Source organism: Setaria viridis, chromosome 5, assembly GCF_005286985.2.
Source record: "Setaria viridis chromosome 5, Setaria_viridis_v4.0, whole genome shotgun sequence".
Classification (NCBI taxonomy): Eukaryota; Viridiplantae; Streptophyta; class Magnoliopsida; order Poales; family Poaceae; genus Setaria; species Setaria viridis.
Window position 1 is genome coordinate 41,712,040 of NC_048267.2, and position 23,527 is coordinate 41,735,566.

Genomic DNA, 23,527 nt, shown 5'->3' on the forward strand with positions numbered 1-23,527 from the left:
TTTCCGGGGACGGGAACATATGGGAAAGGGAGAGGCTGTACGTGGCCGCAGCGGTAGACCAGTAGTGGACCCCACGTATAACATTTTAGACATCTGCTGTCTATTTGATTTGCCATGTACAGCTAAACATAGCTTGTATAATGAGCCGTCTATTTAGCTGTCTACATTCTATTTAATTCATTCGCACAAAGGGTGATCATACATCCATCCTTTTATTATTTCTTCTTCGCTCATCCTTAGCTTCGTGACTGCAACTTGTGAGCACTGAGCAGGATGGCGCCGCCGTCTTCTCCAATTCGTCGCCTGTAAAGCTCTCAGTCGGGTTGAACTTGAAAAGCTTTATTTTGGTTCATGAATCATGGCATGATGCATGTATCGAAATGAAAACTATTTTTGAGCATAACGGCATATTCAAAATCACAAGGCAATAATTGCGCTTATAGTTTATTAGTTGACAAGATTGCTAAAGCACCCCGTGACGGATATAATACGTGGCCAAACTTATCCAAGTTTGTTTTAGTGGAAAAACTAAGCCTAATCCAATAATCCATGATCCAACCCATGAGCGCTTGAATGGTTTGTCATTGTAACATATATATTTCCCCATATGAACAGCCGAATACCCAAACCTAGCTCCGGAATTCTTTCTTCGTTTTGAACGCTAGTTCCGGAATTTTTCCGTTGTAAGCACAACAATGTATATGATCCGTGTTGGACTCTTTACCTTAACTTGTGTAGGATACCAGTTGTCACATGGGGTATCGTTAGGAATTTAATGACATGTAGGAGCTTATAAATACCACGAAAACCTTTTTACATAAATTTCAAATAAAAGAAACGGCCTTCGAAGTCTTAAATAGAACTTTAAGAAAAATTGGGAGATTGCAACTTCACTCATACACTTTTTACGAGTAATCCCCACTCATACACTTTGAAAAGGCTGTAAAGAGACTTTCTCCGAGTCTGAATTCTGAAAGGTGTTTTTCCTGATCAAAAGAACCGGAACCCCAATTCAAGCGAAACGGAATTTTACACGTCGGATTCGACGGCGAACCGAAGCCAGCCAGGCCCGGACGGCCCACGCGCCCGGCGCGGGACACAGACACCGGCGCGCGGGGCCCACCCGACGTCCGCTCCTCCCATTGGCACCTTCCATTCCCCTCCCGGCCTCCCCTCCCCTTCCGCTCTCACGCTGGCGCGGCTTACCCGTCACGCTGCGCTCCTACCATCAGCACCACCACCACCACCACTATATAATCCCCGATCGCCTCGCGCACACGCACACCGACCCGCCGGCCGACGAGGCGCAACCGCGCAAGCGCAACGCAACGCAAACCCACACGCGCCGCCGCCGCCGCCTGCGCACTACCGGCCTGCTCCTCCCTCCTCTCAGGTGCGATCAGGCTACGGGCTACGGCCGCCTTGGACCCCCCGCGGGCTGCGCCGCCGGACCGTGCTTGCTCAGGCCGAGGGGGACGAGCGGGGCACGCGGCCGCGGCTAACCCGGGCGGCGGGGTGCGGAGGCGGAGAAGGTAGGTATGGAGAAGTACGAGGCGGTGCGGGACATCGGGTCGGGGAACTTCGGGGTGGCGCGGCTGATGCGCAACCGTGAGACCCGGGAGCTCGTCGCCGTCAAGTGCATCGAGCGTGGACATCGGGTTCGTTGGCTTTTCTAACTTTTTGTTACGGTTTGTTCGGCTTGGTGTTGGATTAATTCTGGGTGGATTGCGACGGGGCTCTAATTTTGTTGGTTTTGTACTTTTGGGGATCTGAATTCTGCAGATTGACGAGAATGTGTACAGAGAGATCATCAACCACCGCTCGCTGCGCCACCCCAACATCATTCGCTTCAAGGAGGTTCGTCGATGTGGACCGAAACGTTTAATTGCCCTCTCGATAATTAAGCTTCACCTTTTTTTTAAATACCACAGGTTGTATGGTGCTATTTTAGTTCTAGGGAGAGGCTCCAAAAGGGGGTGGCGGATCAAGGATTTTTTGAAAATACATTTTGTAGTTAGTTCGAGACGTTGTTGATTCCTCTTAACTGCATGTAGTGGAGGAATCTTTTGATTGGTGCTGTTTAATTAGGCGCCAACTTTTGCTACTTTCCTCGGTCCTTTGTCCCTTTCCTTTTTGGCTATTCCCCTTGCATTTCTTACGAATTAGGTATGCATTTTAATGTCAGGGATGCATGCGCTTTAGGTACTAGTTCAAAACTTTAAAGTGCAAAGTTTTCTGTTTAAATTGTCGTGAAGTTTTAAATGGATGAAGAAATCAGATTGTGCCTCCACACTGTTAGCTTCAGCAGTATATTTTCTTCACATTTTTTTTTCTGAATCACATGGTTTTAATTGTTTTGGGTAAAAATTCCGCAGGTGATACTTACACCAACACATCTTATGATAGTGATGGAGTTCGCAGCAGGCGGAGAGCTCTTCGATAGAATCTGTGATCGTGGGCGGTTCAGTGAGGATGAGGTCCCAGAATTTGTTCCCGAGCTTATGTTAATCTTTTAATGAAAGAGTAATGCTCAATTTTTTTTCTGCTTAATGCAGGCCCGATATTTCTTTCAGCAGTTGATCTGTGGCGTGAGCTATTGCCATCACATGGTACAAAACACACAAACAAAAGATTTTCTTGTTCAGTCTACAAACAAAAACCCCATCCTACATTTTAAGAACAAAAGTCTCGTATATTTGTGTGTGTTTTTTTAGTAGAGTCGCTGGTTTTTGTTAGTGTGAAAACTGTACTTTGATGTACGAGCTTCATATCTATTTTATTATTTCCCATAATTTATTCTGAGGGTGAAATTTTCAAAAACCAGCAAATATGCCATCGAGATTTGAAGCTGGAGAATGTTCTCTTGGATGGTAGCCCAGCTCCACGGCTCAAGATATGTGATTTTGGCTATTCCAAGGTTTTTGCTGGAGCCATGGTTTATGTTTTCATGCTGAACTTATTGACATTTCTATAAATTCTCATTAATCGTGTTTTTGCCGTGTCTGGAACAGTCATCGGTGTTGCATTCAAGACCCAAATCAGCAGTGGGAACACCAGCGTATATTGCACCTGAGGTACTATCCCGTCGCGAGTATGATGGAAAGGTGAGCTTATCTCCCCCTTGTCTCTTTTCACCATCACAATATTACTGATTTGGAGTGTTTAGCACAACATTACTGATTCACCCAGCTTTTTTTGGTGCATAAATTAAACGATAGTAATCAGACTTCCCCATCACAACCACATAGTGGGGGTGCAATTGTCCATGATTGTGATGTTACATGCTTGCCTTCTCAATGTAATGAAAAGTCAGGTTGAATGATCAATCATTCTGAAACAAAAGTTGCTCCTTCAAAAATTATGGAATTCTGCATAACCAGGGAAGAATCTTAGGAAATATCCGATCCTCGGGATTATTTGTCAAATCGTAATAAGCAGCTATCTTCTCTGGCCAAACCAAATCAGTCATTTATGATGATGAACTAAAATAAGCTGTAAAATTCTAGGGCATGTGCCAAACCTCTTTGTTGCTGTCTTGCTGACATGCTGTTGGTGGACAGTCTTGTTTGGCTACTAGATGAACATTGCAACTATTCTTTGACAGTGCATTTCATTGTTAGCTGTAGTCCCAAGTACTGAAACAACAAAAGATCTGAAATTCGATAAATGTTTCTGATTTGGATGAGGAGTCATTGTCAGCATGAGGTGCTGGAACATCTTCTGTTTGGTTTGTTGAGGTAATATGTACCCAAGGGATGTTGACATCAGAAAAGTTGAGTGGAGCTGTTTGATGACAGATCATCCATCCATAAAAAAGGTTCTTATCCTACAGATTCTCCATGTTTGTATGAAAGGTTCTTAGCCTTTGTACTGGTTATGGACGGATTCAGCTTGTTGTCTACAACATTATCATGGATATTGATATATATAGATTCTGATAGGTTCATTGCAAGCCAGGTTCTATTTTCCATCTTGCATGTTTTCCCCTGGAAACTGAGTAATACCTGTATCTTTTGTTGAGCCTACTTGTCAGAACGCAGGAAGTGCAACTAATAAGTCAATAAAGAACAATACTACAAACATGTGCATCACACAATCCGAGTGCTACACAAGAACTTTGAGGTAGTAGGAAATGCGCTATCGTGGGTTTCATGTATAAATCAATAAAGAATAATACTCTAAACATTTGCATCTTTTGTTAAGTTTGATGGCTTGACATGAAGATTCATTATGTCAGAAATTTTGGGTGCACTGACTTCCTATTAAAAATTTTATTAGAGAAGTTCATACCTGCACAACTAGTTGGCCAACCATTGGGCTTCATGTATATGCCATATCGCTAACAAGATTGTCAACCCTATTTACATTTTGATGGTTCTCTGACTTCCTTCTTGAACATAATATGCCCATTGAGTGCCTATCTGTTTCCTCTTGTTTCTTATGACTAGTGTTTTGTGTGTAATGTGTTTAGGGTTAAGGTCTTTATGGTTTGTGCTGATGTGATTTATCACAACCCACAAGGAACCCAGATACTGGTCTACATATATTTTTTTATTTCTAATTCAACAGAACAAAATTGCACCACATGAAAGTCACCCAAACAATCAAACATCAGTTTCACCTCAGACTCATGTAGGATTACTGAATTTGAAGCTTTGTCAGTTTAGCACAAAACATAAACTGCAGTAAGTCGTATCAAGCACAAGTAACAGATTATATTTCCTTCGTTTAATTCCATCCTGAAAATCTAACCCCTAACCTTGTGATTCACTCTATCCTAAAAGAGTTAGTTAATATTTGTCTAACAGAGTATTATCCAGCTCTCCTCATTGATGGCAGTGGTACTTGTTCATGTAGCTTGCAGATGTATGGTCCTGTGGGGTGACTCTTTACGTCATGCTTGTGGGAGCATACCCATTTGAAGACCCGGATGACCCCAAGAATATACGCAAGACCATTCAGGTGACAGGCTATAGTAAATGCTATAGATATACCATCCAATGTCCGCTAGCATTTCCCTTTCTCCATATCACTTTACCCTCATTCCAGAGTCTTTTCACCTGCAGCAAATAATGCAAGTGCAATACGATATACCAGATTATGTCCACATATCTACGGAATGCAAGCAACTTATCGCGCGTATCTTTGTTGCCAATCCAATGAGGGTAATTATCTCAACATGTACATTACTCTCATGATACGTCTCAATACAAGTGGTATAGCATAATGTTGTCGATTTTTATGCCATATTTTTTTACAACTATTTCCAGAGAATCACAATGAAGGAAATAAAGAGCCATCCATGGTTCCTAAAGAACCTGCCACGGGAACTCACTGAGACGGCACAAGCCATGTACTACAGGAGAGATAACAGGGTACCTTCTTATTCAGATCAAACATCAGAAGAAATCATGAAGATTGTCCAAGATGCAAGGACCATGCTGAAATCATCCAGATCAGGTTACGTGTCGAGCACCGAGTGTTCGGATGAGGAAGAAGAGAAGGAAGAGGAACGCAGACCAGAGGAGAACGAGGAAGAGGAAGATGAATACGATAGGAGGGTCAAGGAGGTCCATGCAAGCGGAGAACTCCGGATGGACGCTCTACGCATACGATAACTGGGTTATTGCGGAACGGAAGGATTCAGTGGGATGTATGCAATTTTGGCCGCAGAATTTCTTCTGTTTGGTCGTCCCCCCTGTAACATAATTTACTTGATGCCCTGAGACTCTGGGACAAACTACAATGTTTTATATATGTAAAACCTGTGAATATGAACCATGCGCGGATGCACCTGCCTGTCTGCATTATACAGTCTGCTAGGTCCCAGTATGATATTCTAACGCATGTTGAAGTGAGATCGACGCTATCTGCAACCACCTGAACATCCAGCATAGATATGGGAGGCAAGTTGATCGGTTTGAAGGAAAAAAACAATGTAAGAAGCTCTTGGCAGTAGTAACCCCAGTGGCGACACAGAGTTTCCAATGCTGCAAGATTGCAACACATACTTTCAGGTATGGTAGCACCATGTCATTCTCAAAAATTGTAGGCATCAACACTGCCAATATCTAGGTGCCTGATGACAATAATGGAGCGATCCCTATTTCATCAGATGCCAGTGATTTAAACCTTTGAAGGAAAAACAAACTACGAAGTAGGACTAACCAAATGTAGCCTCAACAGGGCACGCTGCATGACCTATAACATCAATTCTGCCATTGAAATTTGATAATTAATGTGCAATTCAAAGGATTACAAGTTACCCTCTGCCTAATTGCTTCATTGTACCATTTGCTACAACAAAAGTTCCAGGGCTGGACATGGAACTGTTTATGCGAGATCAATTGAATGCTACAAATTAACATGTACTGATGTATAGAGCTAATGGTTTGGATCAGGACTGTACATTATGTCTGCCCGGTTATCATTTCAATTAGCATGGATTAGCATTAGAATATTCACTTACACAAAAAAGTGAGATGCTCTTGAAAATTAGTCACCTTTTGAGATGACAACGAAGACATCATCTACTGACCACTTCCTAATCTCAGACTTACGTTCTGGGTTAATGATTGCCTGGTCAGTGTTAGCAAGGCGGTACCCAATCACAATCTCTTCTCTCTCACGAGCCCTAACCATTATATCAAAGAAACTCAACTCCTCTTGCTCATACAGGTAAAATTCAGCAGATCGAATGCACATCTCGTTGCCCTGTAACATGCAAAGGATAAAAAAGATCAGGTGCAAGACATGGCAAGCTGGATAGTCAACAGATAGAGGACGATAACATTTTAGAAAGTACCTCCTCAGCAAAAAGTTCTTCAAGAACTCTGTTTATTTGCTTGTCTTCTGCTACCATTGCAAGTGCCATACTTACAAGTTCATTTGACAAAACATAATCGCTAATCTTGGAGACAGATACAAGATTTCTTGTTCTGGAGTCCAGTATCTCACTGATAATTATAGATTTGTCTGATGCATTCTGCATTTCCCGAATCCAGGCGCTGTGACAGAAGCCAGTGTAACCAGTGTAACAGTGAGGTGATTTCCGCTCCTTGAATGGAAGACGCTTAGACTGTAGAAGAAGGCACACATCAATAGTGCAGAACAGCAGAAGCCATTCGTTTATACACTGTATGTTATAATACCTGGCTGTTTTATACTCACCTGAATGTCACGAATTAGAAGAAGTGTAGCCAAAGAACGTGAATCAGAATGTACGATGGAGTCCTCCACTGACTCATCTGCAAGAATTAAAATCTGTTGCTTCAAAGTTAGCACTGGACATACTTCTGCGGAGGTAAATTAGAAATTGGAGAAATATAATCACATCATGAATATGGTACTGATACTTTAACTCTATGCAATCAAATCAAGTAACCAACTTTCAGACTCCAAACTCTTATCTCAGTCATGTGATGAAGATCTAAACACAAGATGTGAATGCAACTTAGTACATGTATTAAACAGACTATTTCACACAATTGCAAACACAAGATTATGTGGGGGCCTGAAGCTTCAACCGAAATATGATAGTAACAGATCATTCAAATATGTTATGACCTCGCTGTAGATTCAATAATTATTTCTTTTATTGAACAAAGACTTTTCATAATGTCTCTAAAAAAGAGCAATTGTACTCACCGAGTCAAATGTCTCCAGAGGCAAGTTTTCCAAGTGCCGCCTGATGACAGCATTCCCTTCTTTATGTACAAGTTTAATGTTTGTTAACCCACATATATCCAAACCACCATCAGTCAGCTTTATCTCCCTCTCCTTCTCCGGCACCTCATTGAACATCCATAATTCTGAACCTGGAGCAAGAAATGCTTCCAAAACCTAAATAAAAGCACTAAAGTTCATTACCAAAAAAATATGATTATCAGACATCAATCAGAGAAAATAGTTTAGTAAAGTTACCATTATCATATCATGGATGTCACGGCGCCAGCCACAGAACAAAATCTTCTCTGGATATTTGGGAGGGGTCGGTATGTTAGGCAGGAAACCCTTATTTACCTGAAAATAGATCACATATATAAGGTAAAACTCAAGGTGAAAGGAAACAAGTTGCACAACAATCAACACAAGAAAGCAACTATTATTGAACCTTAAATAGAAGTGAGGACATTCACCTCTGGTAGTGGGGCAGGAGCATAAGTATCATCATCTTCTGCAATAACAAGGACCTCGTCACCTTCTCTTAAAACATATTCATCATCAGGATTCATTAAGATCTTTCCGGCTTTTGAAGCAACCTTGACTCCACAGGGTACAGCATCAGGAAATGAGATCAACACATCCCCAAACCTCATGCCATCCAATTCTGGCCATCTTTTAATATAAAACTCTGCATTTTCAAATCCCAATATATCTTCCCATATCTGCAAAAGTGGTTGATGGGTTAATATTTTGAGTGTGGTGATCCATACCGGGGGAAGAAATTCAGGACCAAATAAAATTTGGTTCACCATGGTAGCCTCAAATTTCAATCACATATCAAGTGAACAATTGAACATTAGCAGCTACCAAGCTCCATGGATTTGAATTTTTTTTAAAAAAAAGTCAAATAGCTAACAGCTGTAATGCATCTGGGTAATGCATTTGATATTATGAGTTTAGAAATTCCATATATGTAAATCCGTAGCAACAACATTTTTGTTATACATGTGTATTTGTGTAAAGAGAGAAGTGACACCATACAGAAATTCCAAAGATACCATGATTAAAGGAAAACTATAGGGGTTAATATTGTTCACTATACAACCAGAATAGCACTGAGATGTACCTGTGCCAGACCAGGTTGGAGTGCACACTGTATCATCAAACGTCCAATCACATCATGAGCAACAACTGTTTCGATTAGTTCACCTCCAACCAGTTTCACTAAGGGTTCATTGTCAAGATCACTCATTTCTACAACAACATGGCCTCGTAGACCCTCCTTGACTCCAGTCAGGCTCAGCACCACTCGCAAAGCCCGTGCATCGCTCTAGGGGACACAAAATGTGAGCATATGGAATAATAAGATAAGCTCCATAAATATTAAATGTGCGCAGAACAAAACTACTAACTTGGTCTGCATTTTCATCAGAAGCTAAAACAATAATAGCCCGTGCTTTAGAAACAGAAACCTGAAAAAAAATAGAGGTCTGCTATTGAGATGAAATCATCAAAAAGAGTGATATATGCTACGTCGAGCAGGGACAACAAGGTGAGAATTCTTACGCTTCTACCTTTTTCAAATCTGCAAGAATTAAAGGACTGCCACTCCTACATATAACAGATGTTCCCATGAAGTCAAATTCTAGCTTTGCTATGTCCATCTCCATTTCTTCCTTGTCTCTTTCTGCCAGAACAACAACTACACCACCACCAATACTCTTATTTGCTATAGCTAGCTGCTTCAGAAGGGATCCCTGGTCCACAGTACAGATATTGTAAGCTAAATTATTCAATTTTATTAATGTTGACAACAATAGAAATTGGTGTTTGCTGCACAACTTCTCCCATTGATATTGGAGGATAAAGTACAAAAGATGAATTGCATATTTATCTGATTGTATACATTTTTTTACATACTAAAGCAGTTTTCCATCAGAATATTACCAGCTTGTCACTCCAGCCAAGGATTAGTATATGGTTGATCTCTATCACCTCACTTTTCCCCTTACGCCAAGAATCCACCTTCTCTGATATTGCATCTGACACAAGCCCAAGCATTGTGGCAAACACCAGCATGCCCCCGGAGCTAATTGACACAGACACAATTCTTGGCCCCAGGCCAACCTGATCGGCATGGTTTCCAGAATCTGCCACAAAAGTCCAAGAAAGCCAAAGAGCCTCCAGGAATCCACTGCCACTAACAACATACAATGCAATCCCACCCGAAGCAATGAGAATTATGGTGGCTAATAGGAGGGCAAGAAGCTTTGCATATGGGTGTCCTGAGAAGAACACGTCAACTTTATAGGCAATCCTCTTCTTGAGAGGCACTTCTTCTTCACTACCTCTCACCCTCATGGAATTTGTTTGTCTCCGTCGGACCTGATCAATGTACTTAAACAGGAATAACGGAACTGCAAGTGCAAAGATGGAGCTAGATGGAGCTAAATTCCAATTCCCCGAGTTGATAAAAGCAGAGCCATGGTCCCTGCCAATCCAAGACACCTTCTCAGTACCCCCACGATCCCCAGCATTACCGTCACTGCATGATCTGATCTTTTCCTGGCAAAATGTTGAAGATTTCTAAATTGTTAGCGGATTGAACTCTGATGCAAAGCAGCTAACCAGGACAAAACTCACAGATCAAAGAGATAACCTGAAGTCCCATAACTTTGACCCATTGCCAAATAGCGAGGACACAGCTTGTAAAAGTTATGGCCAGCAGCTGCAGTAACTCAAGGGGAATCAGTTGTGAAAGTTACGACCAGCTTTTATGGCAGAGGCATATGCTACGCTACAGAGCTAGCTTGACTTACGAGCGGGAGATACGAAGAGAGATCAAATCGCGGAGCGCGCGGGGGCGGAAGTGGAGGCGGCAGCGGCCTCCGCTCCTCAAGCAGCGCCGGGCGCTTCACCACGGAGGCCAGGCTCCTCTCCTCCTCCCTCTGCGAGACCGCCACCCTCGGCGGCACGGTGGGATTAGCGCTCGGTCGGTCGGCACTCGTCGGGGTCTGCTGCGGCTGCCGCGGCGGCCGCGGCCGCGAGGCGTGCGGCCCGAGGAACGACGGGTAGCACCAGTCGCGGTCCAGCACCCCGCCGTTGGGCGCCGCGTAGGAGGGGTCGTCCACGGCGACGGTGAGCCGCCGCGGCGCCGGGGACGGCCCCGCTGCTGACGCCGGAGGCGGAGGGAGCGGCGCCGTGGAGGAGCGGCGGACGAGGATGCTGTCCTTTACACCACCACCTCTGCCTCCTCCTCCTCCTCCTCCTCCTCCTCCTACCCTCTCAGCTGCCAATATGGACGCCGCGGCGGAGCCGGAGATGGTGCGCGACTTGGTGAGCTGCGGCCGCGGCGGGCGCGGTTCAGGGCTCGCCCCGCCGCCGGCCCGCGGACCAGGGCTCGGGCTCGCCGCTTCTCCCCCGTCGCTCTCCGCCATTAGCAGCGAGCTCAAGCTCCTCCCCTCCCCTCCCTCCGGCGCCCGCCCGGTAATAATAAACCACTCCCAAATGGCCCTTTAACCATGTGATTACTTGTCCCCTCCACTAACCCCGCCCCACCCGCGACTCTGACTCGCGGGCCACCTGCCATTTGACCCACCTGTCAGACGCACACGCCGCGCGGGATGCGAGCGGCTTTGGCCGGTTGGCCCGTAGCCAATGGAGGCACGCAACTGTAAACTGTTGCTGCGGAAGTGCGGAGGGAGAGCAAGCGGGAAGCAGGAGGCGCGGCAGCGGCGGCGATCGCGCACGGGAGTCACGTGCGGCGCGCGTGAGCGGCCGCAAAGGCAGCCGATCGCTGGGTCGCCCTCGCCCGTGCTGCCTGCCCCACCGGAAGCCCACTTGGCCCTACCGGTCTATCTGCACAGTTCCCGTGGGGCCCGCGGACGAGATCTTCGCGCCGCTGCTGTGGGGGCCGGCGGGCGACGGCGACGCGACCACGGTGGTGGCGGGAGGCCAGCAATGTGCGAGGCATGTGACGCCCGCGGCGGGTCGGGCGATCGGGGCCGTCGGCCGCTGCACTTGCCGGCGAAGGAATCGGATCTGCGCCGTCCGCGGCATAGGATACTGCCACGGGCAATGGCATTAGCCTAGTGAAGCGCGCCTCGCTCGCTAACCGCTCCAACTAGCGCTAGATAAATCCACGCGTCGCGGCAGCAGGGGATGGTCTGAACCTGATGCCTGATGGGTGTTGGGTGCCGGCCATGTGCTCATGCATCGTTTGATGGTTGGTTCTGAGGGGAGATCTTTCCATAATCTTTTGTTTATTGAAGTTATATACCCTTTTCCGTTGCGGGGGCAGCAGCAGCTCGTGTGACAACTGACACAAGAGTGACAGGCCAGTGTACACTGTAGAGAATGAGAATCGTGAAGTTTCAGAGCACACCAACAGATCTAGAAACTTGGAATTTCCCCTAAAGATCAGACACACTCTTTTTCGTTGTTTCCTGAAAATAAATTGTTACTTTAGACCAATGCGTGGCATTTTGTACCTGCATTCTTCACACTTCAATTCCATTAGCGCAATGCCGAGCAGGTGAGTGTCGGTGGAAGTTTTATAGAGAGTTTCATCAGCATTAATTTCTATACCATATTAGCAATTTTGCTGATTTAGCAATGTCTTTATGAGGAGAGAGAGGATGAAGTTTTATAAAATGACAGAGGAGTTTCATCCCTATGAAACACAGATGGCACAATTACCAAGTTTGTAGTCTAGGTAACAGTGCAATGAAACTATGTATTGAGACTGGCCTTAGGGCACGTACAACGGGAGTTGGTTTGCTGTCTAGGAGCGGGCATTTTTGCGAAAACCCCCTCGTCTCAGCTAGGCGACGGGCGCATCGTCGCCTCGCAAAGGAACAGCGAGGGCTCGTGCTCCCAAGCCAAAGCGCCGGCTCCAGCACCGTTGTGCGCCCCCGCTGTCGAAGACGAAGGATCCTCTGCGGCGCTTCCCCTCCGCGAGGGAACATGGCGGCAATTTTCCTTCCCTCCGCGCCAATTTCCCCCATAAAATCGATTCCCCTCCGGCTCCCCAATCCGCCCCTAACCCTAGAGCTCAATCGAAGATGAGTCAAGGTGTAGATGTGGCGGCGACCCGTGATTTGCTAGAGGCGGAGGCACAGCGGAAGCGGAAGGCCGCCGTATTGCAGGAGTGGAAGGGGGCGGCGTCGGCAAAGCAGCAGAAGGGGGGTGGCGGTGCCAGTGCGGAAGGGGGGCGGCGACGCTGCGTAAGGGGAAGGGGGCGGGGGCAGCGGCGACCGTCGTGGTGGAGCAGGAAGGCGCCCCCAACCTCACCAGCAGCCCAACCTCACCAACGACAGTAGCAGAAGGTACTGTCTCGTTTTAATCCCCATCATGCTTCAGCGACCCCAACCTCACCGACGTCCCAACCTCCATCGTCTTGCCGAATGGAGCTTTCTGGAACCAAGGAACTGGTGGTAGGCCGATTGCTCATCCATGGATGCATCCTCAAGCTTTGGATCCATCAACATGGTAACAAATCAATCTCAATTTTTGATAACTGCTTGTTTATTAGCATTTTGATTAGTCCTCAAAACATAACCTGAGGCTGAAGTAGTACTTTCATGTAGTTACCAAAATTATGTGAAAATTGTGTCAAATCTTAGGTTTGTCATATGTAAAATTGTGTGAACCTAAGATTACCTGATATGAAAATTGGTTCGTCAAATATTTTTTTTGGTTTGATGTATCCAAAATAAAATGTGCTTGGCAATAAAGCTGAGGTAACATTCAATGCACATTGCGTCATGCTGTGTCAGAGAAATTCATTCATCCAGTTTCAATTTTACTTCATTTCTTTTCCTTCTCCGCTTTATGTTTAGACAACCGCTAAGATGATGTAATGATGTACATGTTTACTTATCTAGTTTTATGGTAATTGATCTGATTCTGATAATTTAGATTCCATGGTCATTTGTTTTTACATCTAATGTGTATTTTCATGCAAATTTTTATGATCTGACATCGCTCTTGTTAATGCCAGTTTTGTCAAATTCCACTTTTTAGTGGTTGAAATGTATGAACTAGAAGATATGTTTAGAGTAAGCATAACCAGTTGGCAAAATAAATAGTACTTAAGCAGAGGAATTCAAGAATGCTCTGTTAGAATAATTCCTAAGCTCCACTTTTTTTCTTCTCTCTGGTAGTATTCTGGAAAGATTGCATATGGTGAGGGTATGAATAATTTGTGATAGGTATCAATATGTGAGCTGACCAAAAGGTAGGAATGCTTAGTTTCAAGGTGCCATAGAAGTGAATAATTGAACTGGTATTTTCAGGAATGCTACAGGAATGCTTAGTTTCCTCTTTTCCCCTTTAGTCATCCAGTAGTATTTTCAATTGTTGCTGTTGCTACTGGAATGCTTAGTTTCAGGGTGCCATAGAAGTGAACAATTGAACTGGTAATTTCATGAATGCTACAGGAACGCTCAGTTTCCTCTTTTCCCCTTTGGTCATTTTTCTGCAGGGATCATGATCCAACACCACCTAGTGGCTTCACAAACTTTATCAAGAATCATGCTCAGATGTCTCAAATGGGTCCTTCTCATTTTGTCCCATTCAAACCGCCACGGCCTTTGGACACTTCGCCATCACAAGAAAAAACAGCAACCCCTCGTTTATCACTGGTTACTGATAAGTGTATTAATGTTGATAGTGGGTATGAACTTGTTAGGACTGAGAAGTGAATTTTGTGGACACAAGAAGAAGATGTTAGGCTGGTGAGTTCCTTAATGCTGTTGCTTTGTTTTTCAATCACATTGTAATTCAATAACAGCAATATGATACTTTCTATACGATTTTAGGTGAACTCTTGGTTGCTTGATTTGACGAACTCATCCCAAGGAGCTGTTAGGAAGAATGAGCAGTATTGATGTTATTGATACGTACAACTAGACTACTCCCGGCAATAGGGAAAGAAATCTTAAGCAAGTCAAGGACAAGTGGCACAATATTAATAGATGGACTGACCTTTTCCACAATGCTTGGATAAAGGCTCGAAGAGTTTTCACTAGTAGATACAATGATCAAATGTGGATTGATAAGGTACATCACTTCTATATGGAAGACAATGAACTTGGACCTTTTGTTTTAATGGATGTGCAGTATACTGTCAAAAATGAGGCAAAGTGGGTAGCATACAACGATGGGCTAAAAGCAGCACGTAAACAAGGAAGTGGTGGGTAAAGATTCAGATGTTGTAGATGTTAAGGAGAATGTAGAATGCCCTAAGCCAATTGGGCAAAAACAAGCTAAAAAGGCCGTCAAGGAAAATAAAACCAAGTTCAAGCTTTGTGACAATGATATTGAGGAGCTCCATACACTAGGAAGAATCCAATCTGAAGATCATGCAAAACGGGTTAAGGTATTGGAAGTACAGCATAAGTTATCATCTGACAAGCTTGAAGCAGCAAAGCTTGCTCATCTTACAACAAAAGAGTAAAAATAAGGCAGCAAAAGATCAAAAGGAAGCAAAAAGGTATGAAGCTGAAGCTAGAATGTTTAAGACCTATAACTGTCTTCTCTCGCAAGATGTAGGACTAATGTCTGATGAAGAAAAGGCTGATCATGCAGCAACAATGAAGCATTTGAAGAAGAAATTATTTGCTGAATTTAATTAAGGTATGCTTTAATTACTCTAAAACATCCGGACTAATTTCTGAAACATGATATGTAGCTATCCTTCTGAAACCTCCTACAGAACATGCCTTTAGTTTAGTTTCAGTAGAAGTTCAGAAACATAATTTGCAGTTTAGAATTTTCAGTACTCATTGGTTTAGTTTAGTTTTCCAATTACATGTGTGAAGAAAAAATGTATACATTATGCCTACTGAAAGCTTTGTTTCTCTCCGAAACTAGCATTGCCCTCTACTTACTGTGATGAGAAATTTTAGAACTTGGGACTCAATTCTTCTACTAATTGTGATCCATTTGCAGATGCTAGGATCATGCCCAATTTGCATGTTGCAACCACATCACGAGGAGTACCTAATGAAGAATAGAATTTTTCATGCCATACCTATCCTGCTGGAAGCAAATCATCTCAAGTTGGAAATGGAAGAGGTGATGGTGTTGGTAGGGATGAAGAGTTGACAGCATAGAAAGAAATGTGTTTGCATTATTCTTAGATCCATCATTTTAATGCTTGTGTTGCTGTGCAATCTTTTGGTCACAACTTGGTTCATGACTCGCACTGCTCTGATTCTAGAGCAAAATCTGTTTTATACTTGATCAATTTTATACAAGCAAAATCTGTTTTAAACAAGCAACAAAATGGCTACACACATCAATTTTATACTTGATCACCATGATTTATATACCCATGAATGGATTAAATACTTCGCAGACAACCTAATAAACAAATCTCTGTACAAGTTGTCTGTTTCATTGTCTATATGTGACATGGCATGCACAAAAAGATACCAGCTGTCTAAACTGTTGAACATGCCCTTATATGTGGCCCATCTAAATTGTAGGTCGTTGTATGCACCTAAATATAGTGTATATCTAGATGTATAGAAATATCTATGAACCTAGAAAAGTTAAAAACAACCTATAATTTAAAATGGAGGAAGTAGCAAATAAGGCTGTGATGACAACGATGGTAGAGACAAATGGTTGATAGATCTCTCAATGTTACAAAATCGCCAAGTTTGAACGTTAACGTGCCATCTGGACGTGACCTTGAACTTTACTAAGCTCGACATGATATTTAGGGCTCGTTTGATATGGCTTAGGGGGGTTTTGGCTTCGTAGATGTAGCAGTATTGTAGCAGACAGAGCTGAAGCTCTGGGAAGCTACTTATTTGGGTTTCATGGGCTTCACCTCCTTCCTAGTTGATTTCGAGATCTCGGTATCCATTCCAACTTCGTTCTACAGGAACGCATAGTGCTAAATAGTACGTGTTATTGTAGTGCGAAGCTGAAGCCCCTCTTGCCTAAGGCGTGCCAAAAGAGCCCTAGTCTACTTGGTTATCCGGTGAGCTAAACAATTACGTGGTCCAATAGGAGGCGGTGTGCCGTGCCCAAGTCCACATCAAGTGTCCAACTCAGGTCAGCACGTACCCACCTGTCTTGTGGACCCCACGTTCACTAGACGCCATCACAACCCATGTGCTACTCGGCCCAGCCCAACACGACCGAACCGGCCCAAGGCGCAAACCTGCAGGCGCGCAAACAGAATACACAAACCTGGAGGCGCCGAACATGATCGAACGAGCGCCCAAGAAATTTCGAAAAAATTGGTGAAAAAGTGCGACGAGAGCTGCAGAACCCTATCCATGGCCAGAGAGGCGGGAGGAGATCCCAGAGCGTGGTTGGCCGTAGACGAGACGGCGGCGGCCTTCATCTCCCGCTCCCTCGCCTCGCGCCCCCCAATCATCCTCCCGCCGCCGCTCCACCGTGCGCCGCTCCGCCCGGGCAACGTCGTCGAGATTGCCGGCCCGTCCAACTCCGGCAAGTCTCACCTTCTTCTCATGGTAAGCTAAGAGCCGACGTTTATACCCTTTTGGTCAAAAAAAAAAAAATGATGCAAATGGCACCAACATGGCGACACGCTTGCAGTATTAGTATTTTGAGTGTCTTCAGTAAATTTCCACTGGTTTTGGTCTCTGAGCGTATTGCCATGAAATTAGAAAAAAACCTATGGGCTGTATCGTGTATGATCGACTGTGTAATGCAATGTAGATTAAGTGCTATATTTAGTATCGGAGATCTGCAGGACTTTCAGGAATTTGGGCAACTTTGGTAGGCAACAATACTTTCCAACATTGGCGATGTTGAAGCACAGGGGTCTTTCTGAAAATAGGGAACATAAGTGTTCGATCTTCTTCACTTCAGACTTACACAATTGCAATGCTCTAAATGGGAGGCTCCTTTTTGGGAAAACAAAGTACTAGGCTGGGAGTGATGCTCAAGAAAAAAAACATGATTTGCTTTCTGTTTTCTTTGGGAAGCTAATCAGTGTGTGCTTGGTATCTTAGGCTGCAGTGCAGTGCATATTGCCAAAGGAATGGGAGGGCATCTACTTTGGGGGCCTGGGGAAGTCAGTCATGTACTTGGACCTGGACTGCCGATTTGATGTGTTGCGGCTGGCTCAAATTCTGAGGAATCGAATTGCTGAGGGTCAGGAAGTTACACTTACTCAATTTTGCACTACTGACTTAACACCAGTGCTGCATATGCAAGAGCCTTGGTTCTATGTAAACATTTTATAGGCTTTCTAATTTCATCAATCAGCACTGCACATCATGGAGCCCCTTTCACATTTGATAGGTTTTGCACATCTGAGAAATGGAGGCCTTGAAAAGGATGGCACCAAGGACGAATTTCAGTGTTCTTTTGAAAACACGCTGTTCTCTGATTGCATGCAGCATTTCTTGTATGTCCGTTGCTACAACAGTTCTGAATTTACAGCTGCTTTGAAGGCAAGTTCTCTGTTGGCATGCTCATATATATGTTGCTCACCACTTGCTTGAGCTGATGTTAACCAAAAAAAAAGTGAGAATCGTATAACTGCTGGTCTTATCTTAATCGTATCATTTCTGACCTATGGAACCTCTGGAAAGAACTTGCTGAATTTTTCATGGTGCATAATTGGTCAGCTTTAAAAAGGTTCCACGGTTAGCAGTACATTTTATTTCTATTGGCCACACATGTAACTTTGTACTTCGAGTTTTTTCCACCTGAAGCGATGATATTTGCTGACAGACAAAAATCATACATCTTACACAGTTAGCAGCACAACCTTCTGAAATGAATTTTGAGGTTTTCTTTTGTTAATCTTGTCCAACAAAATTGGATTTCACTAGATACAAAGATACAAATGTGACAACCATCATGTAGCACTGGATTACTAAAACTGATTTCACTCTCTCCACCATACGCTCAATCATCTTATTTCCTGTACTCCAGACTCCAAGCTCAATATTCCAGAAATAATATAAAAATTACCCCTCCAGACTGAATTACATATTTTAGATCTGCACGCACAAGAAAGGAGTATATAATAAATTATTTGACACATTTTGTCCTGTTTAACTCTTTAAAACACCACTGTGATTAACTTAGGGGCATTTGGTGGAAAATGAAACCTGGCAATCTACTTCACATGCTTAGATAAATCATATCGTCATTTATAAGATGCAACTGTTCTTATTTCTCTGGTTTCATTTACTTACAGACTGTACAGTCTCAATCAAGGAGTGAAGTTCTTGGTGTCGGTATATATTTTGTTATGATAGACAGGTATCTCATCACATATCTTGTGTGGATTGTATTCTATACTAGACCCGTTGCATCTTTTGCACTGATTGGTCCTATGATAGTTATCTGCTTATCTTTGTTTCATAGAAAATAACAATTGACATTTAGGATCCTTTCCTCTCTTTTTTTTCCTTCAAAAAGCAGATAGCTTTGCTTATCTTCTTCTGTATTTTCATTCCTTTGTTAACCTTTTGATACTTTCCCTTTTTTGCAGCATTGGTGCTTTCTACTGGATAGATCGTGCTTCTCAACCTGTCCGAGAGAGTAAAGGGTGATTTCAAAATTGTAGATTCGGCATACATGTTTTGTTTGGTTGTCGTTTCATCTATGAAGTCATTGTTGACATGTGACTAACCAAAAGAACATTCTACTCTACTTTGTTCTAATGATCTTTCCTGCATATATGAGTAGGACAGCACTTTCTTCTGAAAAAAAAGGAGAGCGAGTAGTCTGGCTAGGAAATTTAGCCACTACAATACTGTTTTCATATGAAAATAATGTGACAGACTGACAGTTACATCATGTTATAGAAATGCTAAGTGCTAACAGGCAGCGATGGTACCAAATTCTATTTTAACCGAATCAGTTCAGTTTTCAGTTCCTTTTATGTATTTTATCTCTGCACTTTTGGTCAATTACTATTATTGATGCAGGAAGTCACTGCAGAGCGTTACTGAAACTGTTGTCCACGAGATACGCACGTTTTTGCAACTTCAACCTGCATTGGTGTTGGTCACGAAGGCACCCATTTATGCAGAAGGCACTACAACAGCAAATGACTTCAATAGGTAATCAACATTCCAGCCTCACTTTTCTATAGGCAATTTTATTTTGAAAATTTGTATCTTGTGGTGCCATGTAACTGTAGGATGTTAGAACTGTATATCATCCATAATCTTTCTAAGTATTCTTTCTAATTAGTGCTATGCTCTCAGTTCAAGCACTAGATCATTTGGTAAATGTTTAATCTCTTTGCAAGCTTGAGATTATTAAACACAGAGATTATATTTTCTTATTTCGACCTTGGGATTTAGCAAAGTTTGATACCTGTCATTCAACAATTTAATTTGGTTGCAAAATTGTAGTATAAAATACTCATTAGATCATTACCGTTCTTGTACATTTCAATAAATTGTTTATCTCCAGGACAATTGCATTGTTTTTTTCTTTGAAATACAATCTGGGCAGCTCACCTGAAAGTGTTAGGTGCTTCTTTTTATGTTATTTAGGGGTTCTTCGAAGTACACGCTGGAGGATTCAACCGTTTTGAGATATTCAAGACAGGAGGAAGAAAGAACTCTCTCTTATCGGGAATATATGCCATCAATATGGCAGGTCTGTGATAAATTGGTGCTTAATTTCAATTTTTATGTACTCATCTATACAATGTCAATTTGCCTTTTTCTATATATTGGAACCATAACTGCAAAACAGGCTAAAATTTATCTGAAATTGTGTTCTTTGCAGTCCTTTGTTACACACAGGATAAATCTGCAAGGTACAGGTTGTTAATTATATTATATATGATTTATAATTTACTCTTTTGGTCACTGCAATCCTATTTATTTTATTTTACAGTAGAAGAAGCAGAAGTTCCCTCTGTGCAGGAAAATGGGGTGCATTCTACACATACTTCTGAGTGGGTGCAACCTTCCCTTAAAACAAAGGAGAAGTTTTCTATTGTGGATGTAAGATGTTTGCTACTCTTGTTCCTTTGCTTATTCGTAACATATCAATTTCTCTAATATGGTGTAAACTCTTTTGAGTGGTACCACATTTGTTTTAACTGAGATTATTCCTTTTCACTTTTCAGGATGGTGTTATCCTTATACAGTGAATTGTGCTGATGAATATGTCCAACCTCACTAAAACCTTTGAAAAGAAGTACGCACACCTACGGGATATGCTGTGTTAGTATCTCTATCTTGATTCCCTGGTACTGTATTGCGCACACACAGAAGTGTAGAACCCTGTAGGGCTGAGTGTAGATGCCTACTTTTGTAGTGCAAAGATACGGTTCTATTTTTTCTCCAATAATACCAACAACTGGCAAATGATTCAAACATGCAAGACTTCTTAACATATAGTGGACTGAGTAACTTTAGTCTTCTACTGATGTATGGTTTCCTAGTTTCTAATATTTCCCCTTTGTGTGTCTTACTTGGCACTTTCAAATCTTTCATCTTTTTCGCGTACCTCTCGGTGTTCTTTTATGTCACCATTTGAATGTTTTGATAGGCTTGCAGGTTTCATATCAGCTTAGCATATTTGTTGTTTCGCACATATGTGCAGTGTTATAAGCCGGACACTCTAAATCACAGTACATGGCATTATGTTTTCATGGTACATGGCCATTTAACAACAAACAATTAACTACACATGAATTTGACTTCCACTTTCATCAGCATGTTTGTTCATTTGTTAATACACAGATGTGAAACTATTTTGAACTTTTCTTGTTTCCTCACACCAAATGTACAATTGCCATGACTTGATTTTAATTCTGCTGCAATTGCTAAGTATAATCCTAAAGGCAAAAATAAACTCACGTAAACCATTGTTGCAAATTTGCAATAGTAGAAGAATGTCACACACATTAATAAAACATAAACTTGATAGTTGAATAAAATGATGGGTTAGCCTTTTATTTCTTGGCTTTGGTGTTTGGCATTACATAGTGAGACCTGGCATTATAATCTATAACATTCCTGGGAAAAGCAAGCCATTTTCTTTATACAAACATTTGTCTGGAGTCTGGACCATTGGCTGCCTTGTACCAATGTCATCCAAACTTAAGCATTTGTTTATTCCAAGTGCATGAGATTTCTGTTCCTGTAATCATTAGGAGGTACACGAGATCCTTTCAAAACAAGGAAGTGCACGAGATACATTACCAGTCATGAGGAGAATTAAAAGGCATAGGATGCAGAGACACTAAAGCATCAGGTACTCAGGTATGGCCTTGATCCCAAAGAGAAGATGAAAAACACCATCCAGTAGGTCATGTTGCTTCCTGGTGACACACCTGTGTGAGTTGCTTCCTCAGTTCAGAATGATTTTAAGGGTTAATTAATGTTGGAACTCATCCTGTGGCCAGCAATGAGAAGACCTTTCATTTGAGTCCTGAGAAGTCGGGAAACTCATTTTCATATAGCATAAATAGTTCAATTTGACATTCTGATTTATTCAAGGCCAGCTGATTGGTTGGTTACTGTGAAAACATTCACTATGATTATCTAATAAGTTTTTATTACTAGTTCATTGTCATATTCTCTGTATTGTCATTTACTATGCAAAACTTTGTTGTTGAAACATCTCGTTTTATGCTGTGAATCTTTACATGTTTCCTAGATAGAAGTTTGTTCTTTTCCCGTGAGTTCCTACTCAAGATTTAATAGTTATATTGGTTGTACTTTATCCTTTTTGTCAATGTCCTTGCATGTTCTTAAGTTCCAGCTAGTGTTTCCCGCTCCTTTTTCTAGGAAAAGATGTACTCTTTTTGGTGATCACAAAGTTACTGTACCTTTCATTGTTGTTGCGGTCATTTTCTCTGCCACTTTGGCACTGTGTTTTTTCCCCATCTTTTGTTAATTGTTGTTTGTCAATCAGCATGCCAACCAATGTTGTAGTTATTTGAATTGTAACGTCAACGATGAAGGTGAGACCAAAGCCGCCATTGGCAGTGGTCAATTTCTGCCGGCCTTCCACACTGATGATGAGAGAACATGTCATTTTCTGTTTTCAGCTTATATGCACAAGTGGCCTACTTAAGAATTATGATGGCGTCATCGGTATATTTAATCATGGTTATGTGTTCGTGACAGGAATGAAACTGCTGTAATGCATATATCTATATCTATATATATATATATTTGGTACAAATTTCGTTTGCCGGTCATTATTCATCAAATGTCCTCTTCGCGTTATGCATCAACCCTGTGCATCAGGTCACGTCATGGATCGCAATTTGTGTAAAGCAGAGTTTCCGTTAAGCTTGTGTTTTAAAGTGTGAATTAAACTTTTAAGCATTATGGAGACGATATTTCCTGGACCTTTTGATCTGTCAGAATAAAAAAGTAGACGATGCATTCCTTTTTGCAGTAAGCCTGTTGCTTTAAAGTGACTGCAGGCGGCTGGAGCTCACACAATCCTCGTGCACCCGTGCAGGGTTACATCCAAAAGCTCCATCTCGTGCGAGATTTAAGCGCGGTTAGTTTTCAGCCATCAAAGTGTGCTATGGTATTCTCTTCAAAAAAAAGTGTGCGATGGTAAATAGTGCATACTGGTATATTTCGTTTTGGACGGCGAGAGAAAGTTCAGGTAAAATTCCCATGTTCAGATGAAACCCGAACCTCGTTTCTGCTTCCCACGATCCCAATCGCCCAACCAGCTTGCTGGAAGCGGACCGTGTGTGTCTCATCATTGGGAAGCCAGGAAGCTGCCAGTACTGCAATATGGAAGCAGGAGAATCAGAGATGCGTCTCCGCGTTACGCCATGGATTCAGATTTCAGACCGTCCGAGCTGCAACCTCGTGCCATATGTCGATGCACTACTCGTCAGTCGTGCAGACAACTCAACCCA

The 23,527-nt window shown here is 42.6% G+C and overlaps 3 protein-coding genes across 6 annotated transcripts; 2 read left to right on the top strand and 1 right to left on the bottom strand.

The window, feature by feature from the left end:
• Positions 1–1,257: 1,257 nt before the first annotated feature.
• On the top strand, positions 1,258–5,810 carry LOC117856734 (serine/threonine-protein kinase SAPK4). Its single transcript, XM_034739108.2, has 9 exons — positions 1,258–1,658; positions 1,783–1,857; positions 2,376–2,477; positions 2,556–2,609; positions 2,825–2,917; positions 3,012–3,104; positions 4,858–4,962; positions 5,067–5,165; positions 5,271–5,810. The coding sequence occupies exons 1-9, from the start codon at positions 1,539–1,541 to the stop codon at positions 5,616–5,618; spliced, it is 1,089 nt and encodes a 362-aa protein (XP_034594999.1). The 5' UTR covers positions 1,258–1,538; the 3' UTR covers positions 5,619–5,810.
• A 387-nt stretch (positions 5,811–6,197) lies between these two features.
• On the bottom strand, positions 6,198–11,152 carry LOC117856733 (probable ion channel POLLUX). 2 transcript variants are annotated; one of them, XM_034739107.2, is made up of 12 exons: positions 10,485–11,150; positions 10,325–10,393; positions 9,613–10,230; positions 9,240–9,422; positions 9,078–9,137; positions 8,792–8,995; positions 8,139–8,387; positions 7,924–8,022; positions 7,648–7,842; positions 7,171–7,263; positions 6,806–7,078; positions 6,198–6,714 (listed from the first exon to the last, which is right to left on the bottom strand). In XM_034739107.2, the coding sequence occupies exons 1-12, from the start codon at positions 11,100–11,102 to the stop codon at positions 6,496–6,498; spliced, it is 2,880 nt and encodes a 959-aa protein (XP_034594998.2). In that variant the 5' UTR covers positions 11,103–11,150; the 3' UTR covers positions 6,198–6,495. The 2 variants fall into 2 exon arrangements, with proteins under 2 accessions (XP_034594998.2, XP_072149940.1); XM_072293839.1 differs by lacking the exon at positions 6,198–6,714 and having other exon boundaries at positions 6,940–7,078; positions 7,171–7,247; positions 10,485–11,152.
• Positions 11,153–16,840: 5,688 nt separating this feature from the next.
• Positions 16,841–22,212, top strand: LOC117854478 (DNA repair protein XRCC2 homolog). Of its 3 annotated transcripts, none has more exons than XM_034736684.2 (11): positions 16,841–17,159; positions 17,664–17,805; positions 17,956–18,107; positions 18,863–18,927; positions 19,160–19,216; positions 19,599–19,733; positions 20,175–20,280; positions 20,413–20,443; positions 20,527–20,633; positions 20,759–20,855; positions 21,791–22,212. In XM_034736684.2, the coding sequence occupies exons 1-10, from the start codon at positions 16,962–16,964 to the stop codon at positions 20,780–20,782; spliced, it is 1,017 nt and encodes a 338-aa protein (XP_034592575.1). In that variant the 5' UTR covers positions 16,841–16,961; the 3' UTR covers positions 20,783–20,855; positions 21,791–22,212. The 3 variants fall into 3 exon arrangements, with proteins under 3 accessions (XP_034592575.1, XP_034592574.1, XP_034592573.1); XM_034736683.2 differs by having other exon boundaries at positions 16,847–17,159; positions 20,524–20,633; positions 20,759–20,829; XM_034736682.2 differs by having other exon boundaries at positions 16,848–17,159; positions 20,524–20,633.
• Positions 22,213–23,527: the final 1,315 nt, after the last annotated feature.